The sequence below is a fragment of the Amblyomma americanum genome, chromosome 9, assembly GCF_052857255.1.
Source record: "Amblyomma americanum isolate KBUSLIRL-KWMA chromosome 9, ASM5285725v1, whole genome shotgun sequence".
NCBI lineage: Eukaryota > Metazoa > Arthropoda > Arachnida > Ixodida > Ixodidae > Amblyomma > Amblyomma americanum.
In genome coordinates, this window is record NC_135505.1 from 91,615,537 (window position 1) to 91,641,664 (window position 26,128).

A 26,128-nucleotide genomic window follows, 5' to 3' on the forward strand; every position below is an offset into this window, starting at 1 on the left:
CTGAAAGGAAGCAGAAAGGAAGTGGTCGTTGCAAAGAAGGATCTAGTCTTCAGCTGAAAAGTGATTTTCCATTTTTAGCTCGTCTCCAGCTTTAGCTACCGCTCACGTATTGATTTTATGTATAAATTTCAATGGTGTTAGAGTCTATTCACCATCGCTCTCAGCAGCTTGAGGCATGTTTTTGATAAAAAGATGGAGAGGGTACCTAAGCTACGCATTAAGAGTATGCCGCGATAGCGTAGTGGGTAAGGCTTTCTATTCTGGGCAGTATGACTCCTTTGAACGCAATTTTCACTTTTAAATTGTTCAATTTCCATAATATTTACATGCTCTAAATTTTCTTACCTACCATCATCAAACACTGAGTTTTCATTCCGAGCATTCTGACACCAGTGAACCCCTTTTATTTTTTTTCGAGTTGCATTTCCTTATATAATCTATTATCCAATTAATTACAATGAGTTAAATACCTCGCCATCAGGTATTACAAACTAATTAATCATCAATCACTAGAACTCAAAATTACCATAATACAATTTTTATACGCAGCCTCCGGTCATTTCCGACACGAGGTGCTGACTATGCCGACGGCTTTCGAACAAACAGGCTGTATACGCTGTCGCGTAAAAGAAGACAACGTCGATGCATTACATATTTTACAGATGCCCTTAGCCGATGCACTTACGATGGAGAGAAAGGCTCTGTTTTTGTCTACCGATCTAAAGAGAACTTTCCCATTACATTAGATTACAAAGATCTCTTAAGTGGTAAATATTTTTTCCAGCTGTACCTTGGTCATTGCTTTCTTCTTTCGTTGTAGGTGTTTGCTGCCCGGGTAGCACACGACGGCCCGCCAAAAATAGAAATCAGTTGGCAAAGCGTCACCCTAAGTAGGCCCAGAGCTCCCAACGAGTATCTGATCTTGGCTTGACCACTCATTAACGCAACCAATGATGAGCCTGATTGCCGGTCGCTTTCTTAGTATTGTCTGTGCTGTCGTGGGCCAGAGTAGCCAGAATTCTCCAATTATATGCTATTCCTGACTGTTCCATCTTGGAATCTTGGCTACCATTGGCCATGTAAGCCATAGTTCGCTATTGTTTTTTAGAATTGGTTGTGCCATTCTAGAAAGCTATCTGTATTGGCCAAGCTTTGCCACCACTCATCCAGTGTTTGGCAAACGCTGGTCACCTTTCTGCCATCTAATAATACTACATGGCAACGTTCCATATTGCTACAACAGAGAGAGACAGTTTGTAATTTCTCGAACTCGTTAAAACCGACTTGAGCTCTCTATAAAAAGTTTGAGACATGTGTAGACATGTCTTAGTTTAACTGTAATTGGAATGTATACGTTGCTAAAGTAGATTTTGATGGTGATCCTTGACATAAACACATGTTCCTGAAGCACATTATGGCATACGAGCCGTATTAAGGCGGGTACACATGCAAGCGACTGAGCGGTTGAGCCGTGCGTCGCAGCGAAATTTTCCAGCTTATTGGAACCTCGCCGCCCATCGCCGTGAAGACTCAAAATAAGTTTCTCAGCGGGGCGGCAGGATTCGGTAGCATTTTTTCTTGCATGCGAAACAGGCTTTACAGCTGTAGCGTTGTGCTATTACTCTACTACTCCTACTGGAATTCTATCATAATACCCGTGCTACGCGGACATTTAGGTGGAATTTGAGTAAAATGGTATTCGACTCTCCGAATAGCATTCGGACCCAATGGAGTGCTGCGATGAATCACAATAATTTTCAAAAGCATTCAAAACAAACTCGCTCACTGTTTAGCAATAAACAGTGCTGCTGCCGTCGAGTTTTGTTGTCCGTTCACTGATTTTGAGTGGTACAGCGGCATGACGATTCACCTCGGTGGTGGCCAGTGGAGTGTGCATATTCCGCCACAGAGGTACCGGTCTGTCGCATAAGACCGACACAACACCATCCAGACCAACGACCACCGATGTCAAATTTATTTTGAAGCGTCCCATAATTTTAGTAATCAACGAATCAGCCCTGGCTTCACCAAGTGTTAATGATTTGTGCAATTATCTATGGCTTGACCAAGCAGCTAATCAACAAAATATATATTTTTTTAGAAGTGCACAGGCAGAGCTCATGGTATTGCCTTAGTCCGATTTTTGTCTATTTCTCATAGAACATTATGCGTTTAAAGCGTTTTTGCGCGTTCTGCTCTCATGAGTATCTGGAAACCAACCGAAAGGCGCGCTTCCTCCTAAAAAATTCATTTTATAATGTTTTTGTAATTAAGAAAGACCTTTTTGTAGCGATAGCTAAAGTACGGTAGCATTTCGAGCCTGCAGCTTGGCGGTGGTGGCGCTGCCACCCTGTGGCGGCGCCGCCACGCCGTAGCTCCGCCGCCACGCAGTCACGTGTTTGGTCATGTGACGCAGAGCAGCTGCCGGCGGCTCGGCACCGTGGCTGATAATATGGTTCATCACGTGCTTGGTCACGTGACCAAGTTCCACTCAGCCAGCAGTAGCTATCGCGTCACTCCAGGTTTAACCAGGTTTAACTAAGCCACTGCCATTTTTTTGCTTCACTATAGAGAATCCACTGCTACACAGCGCACCTGGTGTCTGCTTATTCAAGATCCTCAATCAAACGTCATAACTTAGTGGAAGTAAATTCGTTAAACCGACTTTGTGCGCAGTTTTAGCCGCACACAGAAACGAAACAGCGGCCTCGTAATTTAGAAACGCTGGCGCTTCATAAACGCACGCCGCCACGTGCTAAAAGAATCCTACGCTTCCGTGCGTTGAGTCCAGTGATCTCGCCTTTCCCCGTGTTTGCCAATTTGCTATAGCCTTCATTTTCTGCAAATCGCAATGCTGCAAATTGTTTTTTGCGCTTTTTATTGTTCTATTGAGTAATCGGCATTAAGGGCTATAGCTCTTGCTCACATCTTTGATTATTGGCTAGGAATTTTTTTAGTCCTTTCGGACATCACCTTTATTGATTAAAAGCATCGTAAGTAGTTGCGCATAACAATTTAACCTGTTTTTTGCGTGAAACTTACTCACGAACAATAAATTTGAGTCTTCTACGCACAGTGAATAAATGTGTTGACAATTGGTGTTAGACGCATGTTAATCTAGGTTGTCTATCACATGCATGTATATGAAACTATGAAGGAGCCTGCCCTCTGCTTGCATAATATTTTATTTCTTTTGTGTTTTTGTTATTTTGTGGTAACATTTTAAGCCATGTTCAATTAATAGAAGCCACATAGAATGGCCTTACAAAACACGCGAGTGTCTGAAATTGTTTTGGCGAAATCCATCTCCACATTTTTCGCTTCAATGTTTTCGGGCACCTAACATGATGCTTTTCCTTCGGCTTTGCAACAATATTTGGACGCTTGCGCATCGACCTGCACACCTTGCACACCTCAACTCAGTCGTCCTTTCTATTCAGTTCACAATAGAACGAGAAGTGATCAACACTTTGCCATTCCTGGACGTCTTCATAAGAAGAAAAGTGGCAGATCTAAAGTTCGGTATCTATAGGAAGCCAACTCATACCGGCCGCTACATAAATTTTATTCCGACCATCCTACTAGCCAAATAGCATCCGTCGTCTCCTCTCTCCTAAGAAGAGCAAAGTCTATTTGCTCCTTCGAAGGGGAGAAAAAAGCAGAAGCCACCATTCTCGGCGACCCTCAGAAGAATGGCTACACACGTAAGTTTATTCAACGCGTTGGTGTTCGTAAAGCTCGGAGGACAGGGGGACCAGCCAACAATAAAACAACGAAATGCACGAGCGTTGTGCTTCCATAGGTGAGGAGAAACACCGAGGCAGTTGCACGAATTCTGGGAAAACATGGAATCTTCGTGGCTGAATTACCTGTTTAGACAACAAGCCGCATCTTACCATGACCGAAAGACCGCGTCTCGAGATAAAAACAACCGAATGTCATCTAGAAAATCCCATGCTCAGAGTGCCCGGCTTCATACATCGGCGAAACAAAAAATCTCTACCAAACAATAAGCCAACGCAAAATGCCATCCGGATAATGAATTCACAATCCAACCCCCTCGCCGACCACCGCATAGCCCTCGTGGAGGTGAGCGCCTTGGCCGTGGAGCCAAACCTGTTCAAGAGGCGTTATGTGGAGTCAAGGCACATCCGGCTCTCAAAGGAGCCGATGAATAGGACTCCAGGAACGCTCCCCACCGCGTACGTTAGTGGGCTGCGCCACGTGCTAACAAAGGGAGCGCTAAGGCAGCAGGCACACTTTAGTCACCCCTAAAGAAGGGACCGAGTTGGTTCCAAAACGTTGGGTAAAATTAAAAATATTGGTTGGCGTCAGTTTTCTCTCAACTATCTCAAGAGTCCAACCAGACGGACTTCCGTCGAAGATGCTTTCGTTCAAATATTATTTACTTAGTTCGATAGTCCTGAAACCATTGCTGTGACTTCGTATGTGAGTTTCTAGGAATAATGACTCTACAAATTTCTCAAAAGCATTGTCAGTCAATACACTTTTTCATACGCACTGAATATGAGTAATAACCGTTTCTCCAACAAATTATGTCCGCTTCTGAGGCATTATGAACTGACAATGTGGCCATGTGGGAAAACACGGCAAGTACTTAAAATAAATTAGTCTTTTGTGCAATAACATTCGCAACGGATTGTTTTGGCGCACGCTTCATTTGAAACTTACAAGTGTCCCAGCTCGTGAGCAAGCGTGTGCACTCCATAGAAGGTGTAAGGCTCGTCTTCACCGACTCCGACTTTTGCTTTGGCGCATACTCCACCAATATAGGCGACACCTGGAAATTGTTTCGGCATTGGATGTGTATGAGCCGTACAGATAATTCACACTCTTTGCATATAATAGCATGCTTATATCTCCTTTCTGTTTGAGAACTGACATTGAAGCACAAGCAGAAACTGTTCAACAAATGACGCATGTTGTGAAAAGAAACCTTAATCGAGAGCTGCTTTTGGGAGGAATATGTAAAACAGTAAAATATTGTGCTCTTATTGTCCATTTTAAGCATGGTTTTACTGTAAATTCCTGGTTGCATGCACTTCTATTCATATGATGCGACGTAGCTTTCTCACGAGATGTCCGTAACCTTCTATGTGCCACATAAGCAATGAGTTATGGGTTGTTATTCAAATTCCATAAAGGAACATTTAGGAACGGCTCATATTTGTGAAAGTTTTAACGTGCTGTTGCGGCGCGCTGAATCGCAATAGAAATCCCGGTAGGCAATAGCTACCATACAATGCATGCAATAGAATAGCCGAGATCACTCAATGGCGTTTGCGTTCGGCAGCTGGCGCGTATTCTGCGTGATCAGTCCCGGCCGTGATGCCTGTACGTTTTTTGAAACAGCCCCAATAAAAAAGTGCCCGTGTGCTATGTGTTGTCAGTGCATGTTAAAGAACTCCATCTGGTTAAAATTATTTCCAAGCACTCCAGTATGGCTTTCCTAATTGCCCAAATGTCGCTTAAGGTATTTAGGCCAAACAATTTACAAATTACTGTGAGAGAATATAGGTTTTCAAAATATTTATCCGAGAGTTCTCAGATAGCACACGTAATAAAAACACGCACAGGAATCTAAGAATACATACAATCTGACAAAATAGTTTCAAAATGGCAGCAGCTGTAAAGTAACGCTGAACAAATGATTGGGCACCCACAGCTTCATACAAACAGGTTATCAAGGTAAATAGGTGATTTGCAGACAGAAATAACAAAAAAAATTCTAAGACACTCAACTCCCTCTTCGCGCTCAATTAGCGCAAGCATCCACATCTTAAAATGTTGCCCTCTTGCACGAACACTATATAGGGCAATTGTGTTTCTGGGTTGCAGCCGTTGAAAGCGGGAAGACAGGCGTTTAATTTTACACCTAAGTCGAAAATGTGTGCTCGTTATCGGCGTTCTGTGGCATGCGGATAAATTTTATATTTACATAAGTAATATTATTTCGCAAACCAATATGAAGGCAAATGGGAGGAAACTTTACATTGTATTTGGCTTTGAACATTCTGTAATTGCATGTGGCCATTCGAAAAGACATGGTTGACAGCTGTGGATAAACCTCGACCAACAAAGGTTATTTAGAATGTTTTGTCATCTACAGCGCATTACTGCCTTTGCATATCGATTTTGTCAGAATAGAACAGATCGGGGCCGTGATTTCACCTCAACAACTTATGCTCATATGTAAACGAAACGGCCACCGAGCCACCGCGGTGGATATATGAAGAAAACTGTATTTAAACCCTAAACTCTTTTCACATGCGAGTTATAGAGCTTTTCATGTCAAATGTAAATTATCATTTCCTCTGACCCAGTCAAACCATCAAAAGTCATGCGGGAGTTCAGCAATCAGGGTGAAGAATATTCATACGTAATTGACACATTATCGGAATTAACGTCCTGTGCGACACATGGGCTACTTAAGATGCGGTTTTGGAGAGTTCCCGAATAATTTACAACGCGTGGGGTTCTCCAAGGATCACTTACATTGCACAGCACAGCAATGGTGCGTATCTCCCCTACATCGCAATAGTACGCCTGCCGTGGCTGGGAGTGACCAGCAACCTTAAATTCGTTATCCCAGCACAAAAATAACTTAGCCACCGCAGAGGATAGAGGCACATGTAAACGTACTGGAGAATATGTATAGAGGTTGCACATCGACTTTAGTCGTTCACAGAGAATGCGATGCAATACCATACAGGAACGGTGCCAGGCAAAGGGGCACAATCTCTGCAGTACTGTTCATGGCATCCTTAAACGAAGTATTCAAACAAATGGCTTGAGTAGAGTTCAAGAGAAAGCTAATAGAGAGTGCTTTATTATTCTCGAATTAACTGCCGAGATTGCCTTGCTTAGCAACTCAAGGGCTGAATTGCGATACCTGATCTAGCACATAGGCAGGCAAAACAGAAGATGGAGAAAAATAGTGTGAATAAATTTACTGTAATGTTTGAAGTATCAAAATATAATAATTTACGAAAGTAAGCCAGGCACTGGAAGTGGTAATGGAATATATTGATACGGGAATAAAAGAAGAGGCGGAGAGCGAGCGCGAGCGGCGAGCGCGCGGCTCTAGCACGAGAGAGATAGAACGAAAAAGCTTGGCCGCCGCCGGTCGTGCTTCGCCGGCTCTCCTCCGTACTGCTGCTATATTTCTCTGGGCGGGCCCGTGGCCACCCCGTGGCATCCCACACCGTAACATTTTGGTGGCAGCGGTGGGATCATGCCGCTCACCCGCTCCCAGAGTCAAGCACCCGACGTGCCAGACGGCAGGAGTCCACCACCAGCCGATAGCGCCGACGACGCGGCGGCCGGCGCCGCTAGACCTAGGCGCTCGGAGAGGCTCGGCTCTTCGCAGCAGCCGGACGCCGGTGTTGAGCGCCTCCTGGATACAGTCACCGAAGGGATGGACGCATGGGAGGCCCGTCTGACTGCCCAGGCTGGGGAGATGGAAGCTCTCCGGCGCGAACTCCGTCGCCTGGTGCCAGCCGAGCCGAGCACAGGTCAGGTGCCTTTGGGCGTCCCCGCCGCCGCTGTTTACGGCTCTGCCGTCGCTGGGCCTGCGGTCGTGGCCGCCAATGGCGTGCTCGGCGCGGGTGCGTCCTCGCCGCAGTGTTCGTTGGACGTTGTGGAATTGCCCACATTTGACGGCACCAGCTCGTGGGATGCTTACCGCATACAGCTGGACGGTATTGCGGCGGCGAGAGGCTGGGACGAGCAAATGAAGGCATGGATGCTCGTTGCAAAACTGAGGGGCCGCGCCACCGAGCTGCTGCAGAACGTGCCGCCCGACCAGCTGGGCTCTTACACTGTTCTGGCGGGCCTCCTTGCCGACCACTATGGTGCCTCAGGTCAACCCCGTGTGCAGTACCACCGCCTGCGAGCCCGCCGTCAAGAGCCCGGGGAGACGTACCAGGACCTCGCCGCCGCCATTGAGCGCCTGGCTCTGCAGTCGCTGCCGGGAGCGCCTCAGAACGCCGTGGCCCTGGTCGGCACCGAGGCGTTTGTCGACGCCATCCGACTCCCCGAGGTGCAGCGCTTGGTCCGCTCTGGCCGTCCTGATTCCGTCCGCGCCGCCATGGCGCTCGCCATCGAGGCGGAATTGACCTTGCTGGCCACGCGGGGGTCGCCACCGTCTGCCGAGCGCAGCGTCCGGGTGCAGGCTCCTCGGTCCGCAGCCCCAACCGCGGGCCCGTTCATCACCAACCTCGCCGTGTAGCGCCAGCCGAACGGAGAGTCATCCAGCAGCACGTGTGCGACATGCTTGACCAGGGAATCATTGCCCCTTCTTGTAGCCCTTGGTCCTCCCCTGTCGTCCTTGTGCGCAAGAAGGATGGAACACTCCGCTTCTGCGTTGGCTATCGGAAGCTAAATGCTATTACTAATTGCGACGTGTACCCGCTGCCTCGCCTCGACGATGCGCTTGACCGCCTGAAGGGGGCCCGTTATTTTTCCACGCTAGATCTGCTCTCGGGCTACTGGCAGGTGCCTGTTCACCCCGATGATGCGGAAAAGACGGCTTTCGTGACTCCCGACGGCCTTTACCAGTTCAACCGTATGCCCTTCGGTCTCTCGAACGCTCCAGCCACCTTCCAGCGTCTCATGGAAGAGTCTTAGGCTATTTGAAGTGGACTATGGCGTTGGTCTACCTGGATGACGTAATTGTCTACGCGGCTACATTTGAAGAACACCAGAGACGCCTCAAACTCGTCCTCGAAGCCCTTACCTCTGCTGGGCTTCGCTTAAAACCAAAAAAATGTTTCTTCGGTTTCGCGGAGGTGACGTACTTGGGTCACGTTGTGAGCCGGCATGGCATCCGTCCCGACCCTGAAAAGCTAAAAGCGCTTACACCTTACGAAGCTCCCACCACCGCCAAGGAGCTCAAAAGTTTCCTTGGATTTGCTTCGTATTTCTGCCGTTTCATTCCGGACTTTGCCAAGCTCAGCGCTCCATTGACCGCCCTGCTGAAGAAGAATGCACCGTGGAGTTGGACGCAGGCCCAACAGCTCGCGTTTCTTGACGTCAAGCACGCCCTCCTCGAGCCTCCTACATTGGCCCATTACGACGAATCGGCCCCCATCGTCCTCCACACGGATGCCAGCCAAGATGGGCTCGGCGCTGTCCTCCTGCAAGAAGACGAGTCTGGTGACCACAGAGTCCTAGCTTATGCCAGCCGCCAGCTTTCCGACGTTGAGCGCCGCCGCCACTCTTCAGAACTCGAGTGCCTCGCCGTTGTCTGGGCCGTCGAGAAGTTCCGTCCCTACCTGTACGGCCGTCACTTCACCATAGTCACGGACAATAGCGCTCTCACTTGGCTGCAGTCCGCCAAACATTTGAATGCCAAGATTGCACGCTGGTCCCTGCAACTTCAAGAGTACAATTTCACAATAGTGCATCGGCGCGGCTCTGCCCATCAAGATACCGATTTCCTTTCTCGCCACCCTTGTTCCGTGACGGCTTTGACGGACCTGAGGACTGCACAAACGCAAGATCCCGCCATTGCTGCCATAATCCGCTCCCTTGGCACCGCCGCCGGCTCAGGCCTCCGCCAACTACGCCGGGTCTATCGAATGAAGGACGACCTCTTGTGTCATGCGAAGCGGCTCCGTGGTCGACCACCCGTCTGGTTGCCAGTTGTGCCGGCAACACTGCGGTCGCAAATCTTGCGTGGCTTACACGACGCTCCCACGGCTGGTCACCTTGGTCGCGGCAAGACCTACGCACGAGTGTCGGAGCGGTTTTGGTGGCCTAATATGTCCAGAGATGTCAAGGAACACGTGGTGTCCTGCCAGACATGCCAGTACAGAAAACCGTCCACAGGTGTAACCAAGCCACCCCCGCAGGCTTTTTCGCCACCAAGTTCACCTTTCGAGCTGGTTGGACTGGATCATTTGGGCCCGTTTCCGAAGACGCGTGCCGGCAACCGGTGTGTTCTGGTTGCGATCGACTACTTCTCCAAGTGGGTCGAAGCACTGCCCGTTCCAGACACGTCGTCCGCTCATGCCGTCGCGTTTGTGGAACAGCATCTCGTTCATCGGCACGGTGTTCCCCGGCGCCTCATCACGGACCGTGGGAGCTGCTTTATGTCCCATGAATTCGAGCGAGCCCTCCGCTCCTTCGGCATTGCGCATTCCACTACATCCGTCAATCATCCGCAGTGCAATGGCCTCGTGGAGCGTGCTAACCGTACCCTCACGGATATACTCGCATCCTACGTCGCTCCGTCCCACACAAACTGGGATCGTTTTGTTTCTGCTGCAGCTTTTGCAGTCACCACTGCAGCGCAAGAAACAACGCATGTGACGCCGTTCTCAGTCGTCTATGGCAGAACGCCCTCCACCCCTCTCGACGCGCAGTTGGGCCTTCCCCATCCTACTGCGTCACCAACTGAATCTGCTCAACGACTTCATTCCGCCCGCCTCGACGCCCAGCGCAACCTCCTCACGGCTCACGCGCGTGTGCAAGCGGCCAACGCGGCAGCACCACCACATCCCCCCTTCCGGCCCGGTGACTTGGTCCTCGTTCGCCGCACCATCCGTGCGACTGGCCGTGCCGCAAAGCTCTTGCCCCGATACCGCGGCCCTTACCTTGTCGTTGCCCGACTCGGTCCCGTGACATACCGCCTCGAAGACCTGCCAGAGCATCGACCATGCGGTGTGCACCACATTTTCCCAGAGCATGTTTGAAACATGAAGCGATATGTCTACGGCGCCTGCGGTGACTCCGACTTAGCTACCGGGTCCTCATCAGTGCCGTCGTCGCCTGCTGGCTCCATGCCTTCCCCACGCAATGCAGTCCCATAAACGGATCGCCGCTCAATATGCATAAAACTCCCTGAAGTTAGCCTAACCGGTGTGGGACCTTCTTCGGCGACTGCAGACACCTTCACCCAGCTCACACACTTCGAATTCAACGAAGAGTGTGACCGTTTCCTATCTGCGAGCCCACATTGCATCGCCCCAGGAAACCCTGCATCAAAGCACGGCCTGAGTTCTCCGCCCCTCCCCCCCCCCCCCCCCGCCCCCGGTGGAAAGGTGATACGGGAATAAAAGAAGAGGCGGAGAGCGAGCGCGAGCGGCGAGCGCGCGGCTCTAGCACGAGAGAGATAGAACGAAAAAGCTTGGCCGCCGCCGGTCGTGCTTCGCCGGCTCTCCTCCGTACTGCTGCTATATTTCTCTGGGCGGGCCCGTGGCCACCCCGTGGCATCCCACACCGTAACAATATCTGTCTAGAGCAGGTCGTGGCCGCAGATCCGGACCAAGAGAGCGACACATAAATGAGAATAGGAATGGGGCAGAGTCTATTTGAGAGGAACCCTCGAGTGATAGCATTTCACCAATATCTCTCAGTAGGAATGTCGCAATTCCTGCGACGTCAACAAAACACTGTGGTCCTCTCAGCAATAGCAAGTCTTTGCCGGTGACTCCGGTGTCGTCAGGATTGTGCTAGTCCTGGCTGGCCGGTCTACTCTCATGTTAACGTGCTTTGAACACTGGAGCCCAGAGACAATAAAACTGTAGGCATAAAATAGCATTCAAATTATTTTTCATGCTTCGCACCGGTGTTTCCAGCTCAGCTTGAAAATTACTAGGCGCGTAGTCCTCTTTTAAAGCTAATTAACAGCTACCAAGGCTCTAGGGTAAGTACCACATTTACAGACCGCGAAGAACAGAAAAGGCCATGAAGCCAAGTTGATTCATTGTCAACCTATTCGAAATCTCGAAAAAGAAATGCTCGTAATGGCGAGGCAAGATAGCAGATGGTCCCTTAAAGCAACGGTCTGCATTCCCAGAAGGGAAAAGGTAGTTCAAGCAGTGGAAAGGTCACTCGGGCGGAAGATAGGGAGAAGTTATCTGGAACACGATGGTCACGGCTGGCACATGACAATGTTAACGGGGTCAATATGAGAGAGGCCATTCTATTGCACTGGACGTAGTTATGCAGATGACGATGATACTGTGGTTGTATCACCGATGCTATGCGATATTGCTTCCAGGTTTTATTTTTAGGACAGATCACAGAGTAACATATTTGTACTATTCTATAGAATCCGTATAATCTACAGTGCTTAGTACACTAGAATCGGTGAAACGTCACTTGGAATATTCGTGCTCAGTTTATGCAACTGCTAGTAACTTATGCTTTTTAAGGTTTGCACAGCAGGCTTGAAGCTGAGGTCGAAGTTTATGTATTTAGCACAAAGTACAAAACAATCAACCGTCAGCGGACACTTTGGTAAAAGTGATCAGCAGAATTCACACAAAGAATATGACATCTGCAATGCCAGTTACGAACAATAGATAAAAGATGCAAACTACTACATTTTGTTCAAAATGGAATAAAAAAAGCAGATGTTAACTAGGATTATTCAAAAGGCGCATACAGGTCAGTTTTGGAAATTTCGAGCAATTTCTCTCTTTTGAGGTGGTATTTATTTAAAAAGTGCGGAGCGCTGGAATGAACCACTCAAAGTCGATAGTTAGTGTGAGATCTTCTGCCATGCCAAAGTTGTCAAAAGCTTATTAGCAATAGACGCTTAACTTTCTGGGTGCATCGGAAAGTTTTTAGTTCGTGTGCATACTCGATGTGCTTAAACATAGTTGAGTGAAGCCAGAAATTGACGTCTTTCTTGTGGCTTCTAAAATACAAATGGAATACTCCAACTTACCAGCAATCCTTTTATCCGCTGTACCATTCTCAAACACTACAAAATCGTGGCTTCAGGAATGTACAGAAAACCATAAAAAGATACATTTGAATCAATGAAAACCATCTTATGTCACGTCTCTCTAAATAAGAACAAAAAGTGAAGACTACACGTCTACTTAAAAACTGTCTCTCTCATTTTCCTCTGGCATGATGTATTAAAATATTCACCAATCCATGCAATAATTATAAAGGTGACGGCTTGTTTTAAAAAGTACGTTTGGCAAAACAATGTTGCTTGCTACAAGCCTGATAAAGAATACCACCAATTTCACGCGAGCAGGCATTAAAATTGACACAATGATACGCGTGTTGTCAAACAGGACATACCGAATCTTCACACCTGGCGGAAAAATTACTGACGAGTTTCTTCTTTCGTATTAGGACTGAAAACATTTTTGACCAACAAAACCACACAACTCATCACTTTACCAAGGCCTTCGTAGCCTGCAGCTCTTTTGAGTAGCGTTAACAAATCGGTAACTATTTCACACAACACCCCCATGATAATCTCTACGATAATAATTCTTATTCTATACCTTGAAATGAAGAAAGCAATGTCACAACGATTGAAAGCGCCTTTTTGTGAAAGCTTTTTCATATTGTCTAACGTCGCCATTATGTCCGGTTGGGCTTCGGTACTGTTAAGTATTTCGTCACTCTGAGGAAACAAAGAAAACAAATTCAATGCATCTATATAAATCTTTGAGGAAGGGAAGAGCATTCTTTGCACCTAATTCAGGTGTGATATGTGGGCTACATTGATAAGCCTCCAATGTGAGGCGTCATAAAACGTCGTAATTTTTGTACCACAATGCTCTTATGATATCACAAAAACTACAGACCTGTACAACAATCATTTAACAATGGAGGGGCTACGCTCTTCAGCGTATAACACTAAATTCGCATGAGTGACAGCTTAAATATATTTTCTGCAGAAAAGCAAAGTAGTCTTTTAATATCTCCTTTGGATTGCACTGCAGTAAAATAGGCAATGGGAAAACAAACTAGCCATATTTATTGTCAGGTAATTCTTAAGATAAATCTTAAGTGTATACTAAACAATTTATTCAATAAGATGAAGTTCTCTTGAAGCAGCGAAAAATTTGTGGCCTAAGTAAATTACCTTTTTTTTGCTTTTGGAGAATGCACTTACCATATTTGTGAAGACTTGGTTAAGTTGGAAGCGTATTTTGGGATACTTCAAATCAATGAATCTGAGGGCAGCCTTGGGGCAATAAAAAATGAAGCTTCATTACTAATTTTTAAAGTTGCTGCATGTCGTCGTTTGACGTTTTACCATTATTTAAAAAAACAGTGTAGCGGTAAAGGTGACGCCAGATAACCGATGACTCAATAACCTCAGCGTTTTTTTATAAGTGGAGTAAAATCCAGGTACGATATCTTGAATGCAATAAAATGCCAAAAAATAATTCGATAGTTATTCTTCTCCTTATTTGACTCGCATAACAAAAAAAGAAAAAGAAAAACACCATATATTCTAGTATCTATAAAGGAGCCACTTCTTAATATGAAAAAAGTGTATACCATATAGCGCTATGATAGAGCAATTTTCACCAGTGTGCCAGAAATAAGCACTGCACTTGCCGTTTCTCTCACAGGTAACGTATGTGAGAAAAATACATTTACTTTCAGTTGAGGGTCCCGAAACGATGCCTACGCGCGTAGAACACTGAATGATTCAATTTATAGGGGAGTTTATGCTATCCGAGCAAACTGCAGACCTTGCTTCCTACACACGAAGCAACCTGTTGCTAAACTTTCACCACTGCGGCCATAAAATTGATTTCACTGACATTTTTTACTAACAATTTGTGTATGTAGAGATAAATACCTAGTGCACACGTTCTAGCTACGCCAAGTCTCCAATGAAAGGGCAACGAAATGTAGAAAATTTGTAAAATGCAAGAAATATTCAATTTGTAGGTCATTCTTTAGATTCCAGGAGTTTTCACAAGTTTTTAGTGCACTTTTAGCATCTGAGCTTTCACTGCCTTCAGAACTGGGCTTAGACTTGCATATATTATAAAATCCTGCACATGCAGGATTCAGAATATGGCAGACGCCTTTAAATCATCGAACATTTTAGTCCTTTACAGGCCTTTAAATCGTAAGTGTAGTCGTTTACCTTTGTATAACTTATATGCAAATCGTCTCCTGAGCATAGCTCTTCTCTCTGGTTACTCAGTGACCAATAATAGACTAAGGTAACAACCTTCTTTAAAGAAGACCACATCAATGCCAGCTTTCTCTGGTTTTAAGGACCTTTTCGTGGCCTATTGTGCTAGCATTTGCTGCTCATAATATTGTTTACAAAACTGCCGCCAAAATCTGTAGTAGGTAATGAAAGATACGTACCGCATTCAACATGAGAGCAATGTATTGAACAAGATCTTCACTTGAAATAAATTGATTTGAGTAAACCTTGCTTGTAACCATGCACATCTCTACGACGAACCTGTCTGGACGTTCTTTTCGCGTCTTATTTCGGCAGCCTGAAAAACATTGGCGTTTAGACTAATTGTAAACGCAAAACTATTTATAGCGATGTTTTTGTGGCTGCTGATTAACCATACAGCCCTGCATTCTAGGTTAGGATGTAGAGCGTCATGCATTAGGCATTAATTGCTTAGTTGGTTCTTTCAGTTAGATTTTTAACATATAAAATTATTTAGGTTTAGGTGATGAATCCAAAAAATTTCAAACGCCACCTACTGCTTTATGTAGGTAGCAGAGTGGTCCGAGAGAAATCTCTCGCTCTATGTTTAGGTGAGGGAAGGGAGTTGGAAGTGCTAGATTGAAAGGAAAGAGAGAACGTGGGAGGCAACAGGTAGCCTAGCGGCTTATGAGGTAATTGGGGAGTGAAGGAATGTGCAGCCTGAGGGAGGTCACAAGGCGTACTGCTGGGATATATGGCTACGCGAAAGCTAATAATCTGTTAGCTGTTTAAAGCGCTATTCCGTAACTCAATCTCTAAAATACTTTTTGCTCAGAGCTATATTTCACTCGATCCTTGAAATATGCCAATCCGAAAACTAACTTATGGTACCTGTAAGTCAAACATAATGGATTTCACTATATTGAATGGGGTGTTTTCGAGTGAGTTTTGCCATCTGATTTGGAGGCCACGCCTTTCGCTTGTAGATCCCCTTAAACGGTGTGTATTCTATCACACAGTGTATTTTTTCGATTTGCTGCGTAATTTTCGAAAAAAGCGGAGCTCAATCTTCCTGTGTGGAAGCCTCCGAAAAAAAAAAACGCTTTTTAGAGGCATGCGACTGTAGGGTGAGTAAAAAGATAGCAAAAACGGCTTCAAGACAAAACAGAATATTTGGCATTTCTGCGCCAACAATGAGCTGAATGACTTTTTTTTATTGGTGCCTAATTTGTTCTGTATTTATTGTTTTGTTTACCCGACGTTTTCTACCCAATTTGCTATTCCTATTGATTGTTGATTTAGCTCTTATTTACTCTTTCAAGGGCTTACGTATGACCTTTTCGCATCGTTGTCCTCGCACCCACCCCCAATTTTTATGTATTGTTTGTGATGGGATCTTTAAGAGAACAATAAATGATGATAATGACGATGACACTGCGGCGGTGGCGAAAATACCAAGCGTGCCCAGTGGTCTTGGAACGAAATGCCTGCAGTTCTTGGCTGCGCTCTTTTAGAGCTGGCAAACAACCATCGAAATAAGGAAGAAAGCGCATCTACAACGATCTGGAAAACCCCGAAAGCCTTTAACCTGGGTACGGTCAACAGAAATAATTCTGGTCGCTTTTCGCGTCACGAAATTAAATAATAAAGCCGCCAGACGGAGGCTTTAAGCATGAACAAAAAACATTAAAAAGATGCGCAGTATTACTCCCCTCTCAACTATGCACTGGCTAGATCAGTTACAACAGAAAGAAAGAAATCCAAAAAACAAGAAGTAAACAGAAAGGAGACAAGCACTGCAGCTGCAAATACAGAGCGTTTGTTAGCGCCCACAATAGGGCTACAGGCACAAGACATCCACAAAATCTGGGCGTGAACGGCGCAGCTGCGATGCTGTCGCACCGTCGGGAGACACTTCGTAATCGGCCTTTCCAAGTCGATGATTGATCTTCTATAGGGCGAAGTAGCGGCGCCAAAGCTTTTCACTAAGTATGCGGCGAATGGTAATCCACACTAATATGCGTACATTCGGCTTGTTTTCTGCACCACGTCGGCTGAAGTTGTGCCGTAGATTGTGGTGAACTGCTGAGCTTTGATCTGTAATCGGGCTTCCTCTGCACGCTGAAGGCAGGCGGCAACGTCGATGTTGCCTTCATCTGCGACATTCAGCAGCGTGGCGTCGATCGTGGTGGCCACCTCTCTGCCACGGACGAGCCTATAACACAGCGACGTCACTGGCGAAGACGCCGGTGAGGAAGATGCATCCCAGGTCTTGGGTCTTGCGTCCACATATATGAGAAGAATGCCAGCAATAGTTTTCTTGAGACGCTCGGTAAGACCTTTGGTCTGCGGATGGTACGCAGTAGTTCGCCGATGGCTTGTGTGGTTGTAGTTCAGAATAGCTTGGGTGAGCAAGGCCGTAAATGCGGTTCCTGTATCCGTGATGAGGACGTCTCAGGCGCCGTGATGCAACAGGACCTGCCAGACGAAAAATTGTGCGACTTCAACGGCAGTACCACTCGGCAGGGCTTTCGCTTTAATTAGCCGATCGCTACTATGAACCACTTGTTGCCAGATGCTGGCGTTATGAAGGGGCCGTGATGTTACATTCGAATCTTGAATGGGCTTGCTGAGTGGTGGTATGGGCTTCCAGCTGGCCTGATCACCGGCATCCTTTGTCGCTGACACTCAAGGAATATTTTGACATACCGTAGGACGTCGGCAGATTATCCTGGGCAGTATTTATCTTGACTGCGACGAAGTAACAGGTAAATACGAGGAGTCCAGCTGCGGGTTTGCCGTTCGAAGCCAGCATACTTTTCTCTCGCAGGCTGTTCCGCACGACCAGTAGGTACGTGGTCTTGTTTGCAGCGAATTTCTTCACGAGCATGCGATGTCACAGCCACAAAGAGGACAAACCGCGCTTGAATGCTACTGAGGTTTAGGAAGCCTTGCCTTCGAGATGTTGGATGAGAAGCGGTAGGTGAGGATGCAAGTGTTGACAATGTACGACGTCGATGGTGCTTATCGCTGAGAAAAAGGTGACCTCACCGTCATCTTAGGGAGACACCTCGATATGGACTCGAGATAGGCAGTCCGCATCGCTATGCTTGCGTCCAGATTTGTAGACGACGGTTACGTCGAACTCTTGGAGGCACAGGCTCCACCAATCTAGGGAGCCAGAGCTGTCCCAGAAAAAGTCAAGCGAACACAATGCGGGGTGATCGCTGGCAACATTGAATGATCGCCCTAGAGAATAGGGGCGGAATTTCGACGTTGACCAAGCAATGGCGAGGCGCTTGTTCTCGGTCGTCCAATAATTGTTCTCGACCTTCGAAAGAGGGCGGCTTGCATACGTGATTACTTTCTCCAGTCCATCGCATTTCTGAGCGTTGACGGCGCCAAGGCGCTTCGATGCTTTCGTCGGTATGAATTTCAATCTTGGCGTTTTCATAAAATCGTCCGATGACCAGAGAGGTCTGTAAACAATGCTGAAGTACCTTGAAGGCTTCTGCTTGCGGACCTTCTCATTTGCATGGCACGTCTGGCTTTGTCAGTCGAGTCAGGGGCTCGGCGATGCGTGAAAAGTTCTTGAAAAATAGTCAGTAACACGCGAATAGCCCCTGGGATATGCGCACAGCTTTCTGTCGGTCGATAGCGGCTGTTTTCTCCGGGTCTGCGCGTACTCCACCCTAGGTCACGATGTGCCCTAGGAACATGAAATCTTCATAAGTGAAGTGACACTTCTTTGCTTTCAAGGTCAGGCCGGATTACTTGATTACGTCTAGTACTGTTAAAAATCTTTTCAGGTGCCTTCAAAGTTCGAGACAGAAACGACGTCATTTAAATATACCATACAAATTTGCCACTTCAGGAATGCCAACTGCATATATTACTCTCTGAAACGCCACTCGTGCGCAGCAGAGACCAAATGGCATCACCTTGAACTCGAAGAGGCCATTCGGTGTGATGAACGGTGTTTTCTCTCGGGCCCTTTCATTAACTTGTTTTGGCAAGCGGCCGCTATTGAGGTTCATTGAATTCGGTCGAATGTGTCGTCGATGCGTTGGAAGGGGCAGACATCGCTATTCATGTTGTTCAAGCCGCGGCAATTGATGCAGAACCGAGGTGAACGATCCTTCTCTGTCACCAGAATAATCGGTACCTCCCAGCAGCTCTTCGACCGCTGGTTGACGTCGCCACGAACCGTTTCTTCCATTCGATGCCGGATGGCCTGGATGGTCGGGATAGAGGGAATCTCCAATTTTTTACGGCTGTTGGCCGAAGCGTGGTCGGTGCGCCATAGGCAAAACCACGAAGACCGATAGGGCACTACGGGCAGTGACGAAGAATATGGCCGGCCTCATTGCAATGGAAGCACACCGGGCGATTGTCGCAACTCCTCCAGGCAAAGGATTTCCTGCGGCTTCAGCGTCGCTCGTAGGCTGGGCGGGCTAGGGCAGGTGGGCACTGTTCTGGGAGAGCTGGTTCTCATCGAAGAGGAGGACTTATGGGGTGTCGTTAGTGTATATGACTGCGTGCTGAAGCGGCGTATATGATGGCTTGAGGTTCCGTTTAAGTAGCCGATGACGGGGAGACAAACGCATGCTGCACTTCTTTTTGGACGATTTCCAAAAAGGTTTCTTCTTCATGCAAGTTCGAATATTGTAACAGGCAATGCAAGTCTTCTCGTACAATGTCACGGATGACATCCCGCAGACTGTCTGCGAATGTTGTGCCATCTGAGAGCGTTGCCAAGATCACTTGAAGCTGTCGAGGAAAGTGAAAAGCTCGTATTTCCAAAGTTTTTCTCAATGGTCACTGCTTCGTTAGAGAAATCAACGACGGTCTTTGGTGGATTACGGGTTAGACAACCTAAAAGTGCCCTTTTATAATCCCACATGAACAGCTCCATATTCTCTTGCATCATGTTAACAGCGACAAGTTGAAAAAGGCGCTTCATGTGTTCTACGTACTCAGTCATTGTCTCATTCGGGTGTTGGACGCGTGATTGTAGTAGCAGCTGCACTCTTTCCTTTCTGACGGTGCTTGAGAATACCTTGAGGAACTCTCGCCTGAATGATTCCCACGTCGCCAGAGAAGCCTAGTTGTTGCCGAACCAAATCCTGGCCGAGCCTTTAAGCGAGAAGAAAACGTGCCTCACCTTCGTCGGTTTTCCCAACTGGAATGCGATGACACCCTCCTACTGATCCAGACATTTTTCAGGATCCTCGCCTTGTGAACTGTCGAACATAGGCGGCATTTGGGGCTCATGTAAAATAACGGAGGCTCGTTTTGTTGCAGTGGTTTACGTCGGCGCTGAGGGGTCCTCTACTCGCGTGCGGTCCGCTAGTAACCAGCTGCATTCAGGTGAACGCCCCTGGAGAGGATGGCTGCTTGGCTGTTCGTCTTTCGCTGGGGCGGCTTCTGTGGCTTGCTTCTTATCTGCTTCTTCCGAACCGAACGGCTTGGGCGGCTCTGGCGACTCGCAGGGTGGGAGTGCGACAAGGAAGTCTGATAGCAACTCCACAAGATGCCACTTAGTGATGACGGCTGTCAGGCGAGCAGGAAGACAGCAAAAAAGACTTCCAAGCAAAACTAGTTATTAAGCAGATCTGCTCCAATTAAGAACTGAAAGCCTCGGGCAAAGGCAACAAGCGTGCTTCCCTGTCGTCTAGCAGATTGCCTGCAGCTCTTGGCCACGCTCAATTTAAAGCCGCCAAAGAACCTTTGAGATAAGGAACGAAAAGCAACTTCAACACTCTTGAAAATGTGGAAGCAGATCCGCGCGGCCACGATCAATCGTGTAAGGTCTGGTCGCCTCTCGCGTCAAAACAAACTGATAAAGGTGCCTGCCGACCGCTTTGAGCGCAAACTAACAAAAAGTACAAGCAGGTTATCATGTTTTGACGCCCCAAAGCGGATCAGGATACGAGGGACGCCGTATTGCAGGTTGCGGAAATCTCGACTACCTAGGGCTCTTTAACATGCACAGACGTCGTGCAGTTCACGGACCTTGATAATTTTGCCTCCATGAAAAAGCCACCGCCTCGGCCGGGATCGAACCCGCGTTTTTCGCGTCAGCAGCCGAGCACCATAACCACTGAGCCACCGTACTGGCAACAGTACAAAGTTTACCGACCATATGCAGACGCAGGACGAACACGCGAATATCTGCGTTACGAAACACCGAAATTAAAGTTGGGCTGGGCCGTATCTTTTAGGAGTAGAGAGCTTCGCTGAAAGCTTTAAGTAGATGAGAAACTGTATTCTCTCTCTGATGTGCTTCCTCACTGTGACCGAAGTACAACGATAACTGTGAATTAGATTGCTTCCGAAATGACCACTTGATGTAGGTACCTATGAATACGATGCTAAGTGTACCTAAATTGATACATTTTGCTGGCTGCTGAAACACAATGTTCCACATCACGAGGTTTCAACTATCAAAATGAGACTAGACATAGTCTGCGCTATATACCCTCGCGTGCTGAGGTGAGCAAGAGTCGACACGGTAATGTTGACAACACACTATACAGCGGCTACACATGCGAGAACACAGGCGGGTTCGTAGATGATAGACGTGGGCACGTGATGAGGCTGACTGTTCCACACAATATCGGTGGACGTAGCACACTGTTAGCACGCTTTCCAAACCGCCGTGCGAAACGTCAACAGAAGCGCTGAAATAACTCGGTGTGCAGATGATCTATATCTCGCACGACCAGAGTATCACACACCGACCATGTGTGGGCGAAAATATTACCACGCATCTCACGATCTTATTCAGAGGTTGCGTTGCGTGACGTCGCAAATCGTGGCTTCACTACCGGCACCACCTGCGGCGGCAGCGTGTCGCTGGACCCATAAGCATTCATGGACGGTGCTCATCGCTGGTGCCTTCCATGCTCTCGCTGAAGCGAAGTCTTAGGCCAGGCGCCTATACATCCAAATTTTTCGTGCGCTTTACAAGCGGCTTGATAGACTGTTGATTGTGCAGCAACGGCTATAGCCTCCAACGAAGGCTCCGGGTTTGTCATTCGTCAGTGTAGTGCAGTGACACCTTGCAACTGGTTGCGGTGTCGGGCCTGGCCCCTACGCCTATCAGCATTACGTTCGGCAGCGTGCACGGCGGGGTCATTGCTTGGAGTCTTTTAACGTAAATTTTGAACTCAGTGACGAGGGAGAGCCCCTGGCCTCTTTTCCTTGCGCATGCTGCGGCTGGGCATCTGCCTTGATATTATTTGAAAAAAATGCAGGGCCAGCCATCGCACCTCCCGCTTCCTTCCTAAAAACCGGGTGGAGCCTGTCTTCATATGTGATCACGTGCCCACCAGTGCGCCCCGATTGTTAACCGTGCGATACAGCGTGGTGTGTCCTAATTAGTGGTCGCTTCACCGAATACTTCATATAAAGTGCTATCTCTGTAGTAAACATTAACCCAACAATCCTCTTAAAGGATGCAAACGCATGGAATCACAAAGTGCGTAACGTTGAGGAGGGCTTTCTTGCGGGCTAGTTGGCGTTTCTCATTCATAATTAAACTGCACGATAGAACGATGACAGAGCCAGGAAACCCGTGCACACACAGAGCACAGACTTCCAGCTTTTATTCGGAAACGCTTTGAGAGTTCCTTTCTTTACGCTCCAAAAACCACCAAATGACATCGCAGGAATCAAACAAACCAGATAATTTTAAGTTTCGTGTACAAAAGCGCGCATCAGCTGGAAAGCCAATCTAAAACACCAATGTGTGCATGCCTGCACACCCTTCACAACCTAGATACAAGGAGAAGGGAAGATAAAGAGCCTAAAGGTGCAAATAACAATTCAAAGAAGATGAATCAAACGACAGAACCTTGATTACGAGCGAAACCTTGTTAAGCAGAAGCGGATGAGACGAGGAATCAACAGCAACAAAAGTAGAAGATGAAGGTGAAAAGCATTAAAAACTAATCAGAAAATAACTAAAAGCGAAACCATAAGAATGATGCAAAACAAGAATAAATGTACAAAGTGTCTGGGAATCATTATCAACGAGGCTAAAATCGTGAAACCGAGAGCGAGAGACGTAGACAACAATAAACATAAGGTAAAGAGGACGCGGGATTGAAAAGGCTGAAACCAGGATAAAACCTATGGAGGACGGAAAGAAAAAGTAACAAAAGTAAATCTGTATGGTTAAAATGGGCAGTTTAAAGCGTCACATTCAAGAAACAAGACTTCATTATGAGAAATCATAATGGACGGTGTGATCACAGAATTATTCTCGTTCTTTACGATTAGGAACGCCTCAATTATTTCTCTTTCTGTTTTGATTCTAGCCGTTACAAGCAAATTTGTCCTTTCGAGACACGGGTGGCAATCACTTTTTTCGCACTTCTTGCAACGTAAAGCTAAATTGCCTTCATGAGTTGGTAGAGAGATTGCGAACATGTTCAGCCTCTCTCTCAATGAAACATCGCCCAGTTTGGCCAATGCACATCTTTCCACAGGATAACGGCACCTGATAAATAACTTCTCTGGCACATTCTGTTTACTCCAGGCTGTTATTTAAGGTGCATCTTTGCTCTGTATTGTCTCTGTTCATGATGGCACACACTTTAGCGTGCTTACACGGCGCCGCAAACATGAGTTGGACGCCGTATCTTCCTGCAACATTCTTAATATTATCTGATACTCGGTGCACGTAAGGCATGGCACACACTGGTTTTCGTTCTTCTTCGTTCGCTTGGCGGGTCGTATTTTACATCCTCTGTAGAAGGCTTTCGCAAACACAGGCTATAAGTTGCCGCGATTACCCAGCAGCGTACAACCTCTCAATGTGACGTTTAAGAGTTCAGCTCATTTTGTTCTCACATGACTTTTGTAGGGTAGACCGGCAGGCAAGGTGAATGATCGCTACTTTTATAACTTGGAATGTGCACTGTCATAGGGTAGTAACTGCTTGTTCATTCTGGGGTTGTAGGACCAACAGACAGGTAAGGGCGTAAATTCTAGCTTGATATCCGGAAAATGTATTTGGTTGCCTTTAGGCAATTTGTGCATGAAAGTAAGCTCTTTTCCTTCACAATTGAGAATATTAAGGATGCTACTAACTGAATCAGGCAGTCTAGATGTAGAGAAGAGGTTTAAAATCACGAGTTAATCATAAATATACCGAAAATGTGCAAAATATGTTAGTCGTAGAGACAACATTCCAAGCGCTGGTCTAAAGAAGGGAGAAATATACTACAAAAATACAGGTGCCACAGATAAACCTATGCATATACCATATTCCTGAATGTAAACCTGTCATTTGTGGAAAATTGCGGTTTAGGCAAGGTAAAATTTCATCAGTTCAAGGATTTGTTCCAATGACATGCTAACCGCGTTGCGGAAGCTGACTTCACCATATTCTTCCACTTGCTCCTTGACGGCTGCAAACAATGCTTCATGTAGAGTAGATTACACCAGGTTCTCTATCTCTATCGATAACGCCGTCGTGGCCCATGTTATGTCATCCTGAGTGGCAAGAAGTTCTTTCAAGCTCTGTACTAAAAAGAAATCCGGTTCCACTACTTTGTTCAGGTGCTTCTTTAGAAAACCCCCTACCATACGCTGTTGACTGTCCTTCTCTGATACAGTGATGCGAAGAGGCCAATTCACCTTGTGGGTTTTTTGTGTAAAGAAAAATTTAAGGAACCCACTTTCATTCTTCTTGTCGTCTTTGACCATTGATTAGAGCTGTACATTCTTCAGAAGCTTCCTGGCAGACTTCTTTTGTCTTTCTTTTTCACAAAACTTTATCGGCCTCAAGTTCTTCGTTAACGCCTGCAGAGCCTTTTCTTCATACATTCAAACTGGCATAACAACGAAGCCGCCTTCCATGTCGGCTTGGATGACTGTAAGGTCGTTGTCTTTCAAGTAGTTCACGATTTTCTCTACAGGGTGGTTTTTTCTGCGGTCTGTGTGCACCTGTTTTCGGTCCCTGTGCCCGTTCTATCGCGCAGTTTAATCTTGAACGAGTGCGTAACGTGTCTGTACTTAATTATTTCAGGATATTTTGTTCCCTTTATGAACAACTGGTCGCCTCTGATTCTTAGAACGTATTTGCATACCCAAGAAACTTGCAACTCAGGTTTTGCTAAATATATCATAACCATCGAAGCTGCTAAGGACCGCAATTGGCCGTTGGCACATGTGTCTGTGGTTCTGTGTAAATGTCACGAGTGGGAAAAAGACGAAATTTTCTAAAATTCTCACCAGTAGTTAAGTTTTTATGGTTGTCATGCTCCCCCTCGCTGGAGCTTGGTTCTTCTTTTTCAGGCAGAAATTTTTCAGCTAGGAAAGAATTCAGCATGTATAAATATGCTTGCTCATGCGCGAATGCCCGCGGCTATGAAGAAAACCGATTTCGCTTTCTCTTGATCTTTATTCGTAAATGTATTTCAGTGGTGCCACATGCCGCATTGCTCACTTCATCTTTTATGAAAGTTTCGTTATAAGAACGAGAAAAGAGAAGTACTTCAAGATCTGTTGTGGGCTGATGATAGAAATCAGTCAATGCGGTACTCTGTACAGACTCCACTGCTGCTGCTAATATTACTAATTTTACTGCTACGGCTACAACTACTTCTGCTGCAAAAAATGATCGCCTGTATCAGAAGTCTTCAGACCACCATGTTCCCTCTGGCATTCAGTGCCCTTTGACTATTCAGTGATACGAAGAACTCAAATAAAACATGTACCGCATACGTAGAAAAACAGTTATTGTGGTTTATATTTCCGCAGCGTCTCTGCACGCACAGGCAATAGGCTTTCAGCCATTATTACGGTTACCCTTTGAATACTCTTCAAAAATTGCGGACCTCTTTCAGATCATATTTACACGCCAGTGAACTATAGTGACGCCATTCATTTGCAGGAGGATAAAATAGATTCTTTACACGAGCATAATTCACAAGTTGCATCAGCAAGGTGTTCCACAGCGGAGAAGTTCATTCCATCTTTCTACTAATTCTCGGCAGCTTTCTTTGCATTTGCGATAGTAGCATTTCAGCTTCACCTTTACACCTGCCTTAAAAGGCATATAAACCAGCTGGAGACCACACCTTTGAACGCTGTTTAGAACCTCAGTCTTTAATACAACTTTGGCAGTATGTAAGAGCTTGGCCCAATTAAACAGATTTGTCATCGAAGCTGTCACTTTTAACGAGCTCTGTTGGACAT

At 46.6% G+C, this 26,128-nt stretch overlaps 1 protein-coding gene across 1 annotated transcript in view; it reads right to left on the reverse strand.

The window, feature by feature from the left end:
* Positions 1-15,249, reverse strand: part of LOC144105021 (venom metalloproteinase antarease-like TserMP_B) — a 48,016-nt gene extending 32,767 nt beyond the window's left edge. Inside the window, exons 1-5 of the mRNA XM_077638235.1 lie at positions 15,118-15,249; positions 13,895-13,966; positions 13,278-13,399; positions 12,701-12,750; positions 4,693-4,801 (exon numbers count right to left, since the gene is read on the reverse strand). Coding sequence (XP_077494361.1) covers positions 4,693-4,801; positions 12,701-12,750; positions 13,278-13,399; positions 13,895-13,966; positions 15,118-15,204 — 440 coding nt within the window. The 5' untranslated portion in view covers positions 15,205-15,249. The remainder of the gene's footprint in view (positions 1-4,692; positions 4,802-12,700; positions 12,751-13,277; positions 13,400-13,894; positions 13,967-15,117) is intronic.
* Between the last annotated feature and the right edge of the window lie 10,879 nt (positions 15,250-26,128).